Consider the following 5,135-nt stretch of genomic DNA (forward strand, 5'->3'; position numbering starts at 1 on the left):
ATTCCAGATTAAAAATGTTACAAAGGACAGGTTCATTCACTTGTAATCTTGTGTATATATACAGTGTGTTTATGTGAGTGTGAGTGTACAAGTCATTAAATAAAAGCAGGCCAGTGAGGCAAAGCATGGGGAGTTGTGATATGAGAAAAGATAGTCAAGGCTAAATTCATAAAACTCACTGTAAACTGATACCATGTACTAACACAGTCTGAATTATTACAGTAGACAGATGTTCAAAACACAACTTACAATTGAAACATAAAACAAATTTTTATTGCATGAAAGGGGATGTAACATATCAAGACATTATACAAAAAAGGCACAAGAATAAATTAATGTTCTCTAACAAACAAAAACCTGTGTCTTGATCCAGGTAGAAGATGAGGTCCAAAAGCAGCAGGGTAGAGAGCCCGGCCAGCGGGGTTCTTGGGGCACCACAGGGCGACCATGGCATCAGTCAAGAACAAGAGGTGGGTATACCCGTGAAGAGCCTGAAGGCCAAAGTTCAGCAAAAGGAGGGTGAAGATAAGGCAAAGGTCGAGATGATCTCTGACGAAGAGAAGCTACTGTTGGATTCCCCTGAAGCAGGTGAAAAAAGAAGGGATATCATGGATCTGTCTAAAGAGGATTTACTCAAACTGCTGGGGATCATGGAAGGAGAGGTTCAGGTGAGTTGTATCTCTTTGACCTTCTGTAATAGGTCAAAGGGTAATTGCAATAACAAGGGAAAGAAAACATACATATGAAAGCCACTGTGGATGAATATAAAGTCAGTCTAAATGCACACTGGTTATGAATGCTTTGAAATGAGTTGGACTGCAGCCTTCTGCACAATAGCTCTATCTTGTGGTTGGCACTGGCAGTTCATCATAACAGAGAAAACAAGTGCATGTGCCATGTGTTTACCAAATGACTTTTTAAAACCATCTGGAATGTGGGACTCTGAGCTATGAAACAAATGCAGGGGAAAAGAAGAGTGTTTTAACTTATCATTTGCATAATGAGGACAACACAGCCGGTTGGAGTGTATATACACTCATCCCTAAACCATAATATGCTATTCATTTGTATGTTTTTATACATCCATGTGGTTTCAGGCCAGAGAAGATGTTATCTTCATGTTAAAGTCTAAACAGACTCTTGCAGAGGCCTGTGAATCACGTTATGGTTCTGCGGTCCCTGGCTCAGCCCTCCAGGCCCTGCAGAGAGACGGCTTCATCACCGGTACAGAGCCACACAACCACAGTGTCTACCAAAAACCTATGGTTGAGGTCAGTATAGGCAACTTCAGTCAGTGACATGGATGTCTCTGTTGTCAGCAGATTTAAAAAAATGCATCTCCAAGCAATTTGAACTCTAAGAAAAGATAATGATTTTTTTTTTTATTAAGAGGTGTTTTTGGCTTTTGTAAATGCACAAAACACAGCTGAATTCCATCATAATCATATGACAAACATTAATAAAAGGAGTGTTTACAATGCTTATATTGTGATATGAGCTCAAAATATATGTGGCATTTGTTGGAAATTTATTTTTTACAGCTTAATCTTGTTAAAAAAAATCAAATGTATAAATATTTCAGTGTTCAAAAGGTTGATATGAAATTCCTGAACACCATGCCAAGATGCTTTTGCTGCAGCAAAGCAAACAAAAATTCACTTTTACCTGTCCTTGGTTGTGTGTATGTGTAACTGTGTGTCTTTTACTTTGTCAGCTGGAGCGTCTGCAGGAGAAACATAGGGAGACCTATCGGAGGATGCTGGGTCAGTTGCTGCTTGCTGAGAAGTGCCATCGTAGCACTGTCCATGAACTGGACACAGAGAAACGTAAACACGCCGACTACATGAACAAGAGCGATGACTTTACCAACCTCTTGGAGCAAGAGAGAGAAAGGTAAGGACGAGAGAAGATGAACATGAGAACCGAATACTATTAAGATAATAGTCCCTACATCAAATTTCATTCCTAAAAACTTTGAAACCAACTCATTAGCTACAGTTTTTTTTTTGGCATATAGTATAGAGAAACGTATCATTATTTAAATTATGGTTTTAATTTGATAATTATGATGAATAATGGAAGAAGGTCCCTATTTGATGTGCAAATGGATCTTGGATCCTCTCCTGATGTCAAGGTCCAAAGTTTCCTCCTTGCAAATTGGGATGGGACACAAAGCAGAAAAGAAAGATTTAATCCTTCACCAAAACATATACAGTACATATATACTCACTGGAAAACATATATTTGTCAAGGGAATTTGTTTGCCACAGATATACATTTAAATTCGTTCACAATACAATACTTGCAAAAATTGTTTTTATTTGTATAGACAGAGAATCTAAGATTTATAAGTAATACTATGCTGGGAGGTAAGAAGGTGAAAATAAGGGAGGAGGAGAAGAGTGGAGAAAGAAATAGAAGAAGAAGAAACTAAAATTTTGAATCAGTGAACCAGCAGTGCTTTTAAAACCAATGTGGAACCTATAAGGTGTAAAAAATGAGAGAATCCTGGGAGAAAGTGTGGCGATGGAATGCACCAATACTGGAGAATGTGTGACACATGACCTCATCAGCCTGGTGAAACACGAGAGGGAAGGTGCTTACTAAAATGTTAACCTCACATACCTTTGTTTGACAGGTGGGGAGAGGTACAGAGCTTGAGGGGAAAAAAGAAGGGAGGCAGAGTGGAAACTTTAGGTGAGGAAGGCTCTTTGCTGTGAGAACGAGGGAGGTCCGGGGCAGACAGAGGTGGAGATGAGGCCACTGTGTGGAGAAACAGAAGCTACAACATGTTAAGGAATAAAGAAGCTAGCCTCCCATAACAATATTTGTCAGATGAAGTCATTGCTGAGGGTGAGACCTTAGTTGTTTGTCAAGAGGAGGTGGGGGATGTATGGTTGGGTGGAGAAACAGCATCAGAGACAGGGATGGTTACATTATCATCATTAGAGATCAAACAAGATTAGAGTGTAGATGTGCACCAAATGCATAAGACAAAGGAAGCCCTCCTAATTAATGTATTTAAATGGCTGTTGCTTGTTGGGAAACATGCAGTATTTCATTCATTCCCTTAACACATCACTGCCTATTCTTACACATTAGCCCTCACAGATGGAATATTGTATATGTTATTGTGCTAATCTAAATTATCATGTGGCTCTCTATGTATTTTTGCATTTATAGTTTTGTGGCTCTCTATGTATTTTTGCATTTATAGTGTGCAAACAGGCACATGTGTGATATAGCAAGAGAGAGAAAGCCAGAGACAGAGAATCTGGATTGTACTATACTTATAACCAGTCATCTGTATAGCAGACTAGAGATTACTTGTGTGCTGATTTTTTTTGAACTGTCAAAACTTCAAAAATTTCATTTATAGCACTGACCCAGCAGAGGCACACAGTACCTCTATTCCTTGAGCTTTTGCTGCAAGATACAGGAAACACAGCACGGAAGCTAAATCACAGTCATGACAGCTGAACTGCCATCACATGGTGAAGGAGAGGGTTGGGAAACGTGCAGCAGAATATTATAGCTACTCTTCAAGAGACATGGACAAAGGGTCGTCAAAGAATTTCAATAAAGAATTTATTGAAATTCATCCATTATCTATACAGCTTATCCTGAAGAGGGTTGCAGAGCCAATAAAAGCTGACACTGGGTGAGACACACTCACTCCTACGGGCAATTTAGAGTTGCCAGTCAAATTAAGATGCATGTCTTTAGACTGTGGGAGGAAATAATGAATTTGTTCTTGGTTGTAAATCATTGTGCATGCATGCCTAAATGAACTAAAGTAAAGTTAAATGTTTTATGGTTTCAACTAAACTGGTTAAGGAAATATTCAATGACTTGAACAATTTTGTGTGCTTAACAACTTTTGGGCTTTGTTAGGCTGAACACATACTATGAATGAGTACAGAAGTAGGGTAGGGTTAGGGTTAGGGTTTTTGGTTTCCCATTTGGTGTGCATTCTACCATGTGAACTGAAGTAGTACTGTACATAGAAACAAGTCTACAACCACGCTAGCAGCTCTGCGAGGCTGTGCTTAAACACAGCGCTGCTTTCAACTTAATGCTAATCTCAGTTTGCTAACATTGTCAGAATGACAATGCTAACATGTTGCTATTTACTATGTTTACTAAGTTCACCGGCTTAGATTAGTGTGTTAGCATGCTTGCTCACATTTGCCGATAAGCACTAAGCACAGTACTGTGGAAGATGGTAAAGTCACTCGTTTTGGGTGTATTTGGTCATAATGGACAAATTAAAGATGGACTTAACTTGACTCGATAGCACTTGGATATATCATATCATATCATATCATATCATATCATATCATATCATATCATATCATATCATATCATATATCATCACAAAAATGATTACAACTGACATTCTACTGAACATCAGGATTGTAGAAAAAATGTTTGTGGAAATCCATGAGATATTTCAGTTTGGACCAAAGTGGTGGACAAACTTACATTGTCCTCCCCATATCCAAAACACTAGCACGGTTAGTTAAAAAAAAGAAAAACATAATCATAATCAAAACCTTGGAATGTGGAAAGCAGTATGTAAAGGTTTCACTTTGAAGCATATAACACAAATCATGTGCCTTGTGAACTGCCATTTTACTTTGACTAGATCCTTGGTTTACATGTCAGAAAGAAGTGACCTCCTTCTTATGCACAGACATCCCTCTGTCACCTCACAGAGAGTGAAGGAAGGGGCTGATCTCTGCTAGGTCTTGACCTGTCAGCACCTGCAGAACCTAGATTCTTCTGTCTGACCAGGACTACCACACTGTGAGTCACTGAAGGAAACAAAAACAAACAATAGCAGGATAGAAAATATCTAAACCATGAAAAAGTGGGTGGGAGGACACCAGTACACAAACTATGCCACATAACTGTGGAAATAAACAGATATACACAAATAAACATGACTTTCCTTGCAGACACATATTGAGCCAACATCTACACAAAAGCATGCACATATCTGCTATGTCTGGAACAGCACTGTTTTGACATTCACCCTCTCAGGTGAAACAGAAGCATGTCATCGTCTTTATCAGTGTGGTCTCCTCCAGCCATCTCAATGAGAGTGAAGAGAGAAAAGTCAAAGGTCTTGT

At 38.9% G+C, this 5,135-nt stretch overlaps 1 protein-coding gene across 2 annotated transcripts in view; it reads left to right on the forward strand.

Moving 5' to 3' along the window:
• The window catches only part of LOC109964937 (filamin-A-interacting protein 1-like), an 18,212-nt gene that overhangs the window by 5,833 nt on the left and 7,244 nt on the right, over window positions 1-5,135 (forward strand). For both annotated transcript variants that reach the window (XM_020608564.1, XM_020608565.1), the window contains exons 2-4: window positions 374-668; window positions 1,098-1,271; window positions 1,715-1,893. In XM_020608564.1, coding sequence (XP_020464220.1) covers window positions 381-668; window positions 1,098-1,271; window positions 1,715-1,893 — 641 coding nt within the window. In that variant the 5' untranslated portion in view covers window positions 374-380. The remainder of the gene's footprint in view (window positions 1-373; window positions 669-1,097; window positions 1,272-1,714; window positions 1,894-5,135) is intronic.

The sequence above is a fragment of the Monopterus albus genome, unplaced genomic scaffold (assembly GCF_001952655.1).
Source record: "Monopterus albus unplaced genomic scaffold, M_albus_1.0 scaffold94.1, whole genome shotgun sequence".
NCBI classification, from domain to species: Eukaryota; Metazoa; Chordata; class Actinopteri; order Synbranchiformes; family Synbranchidae; genus Monopterus; species Monopterus albus.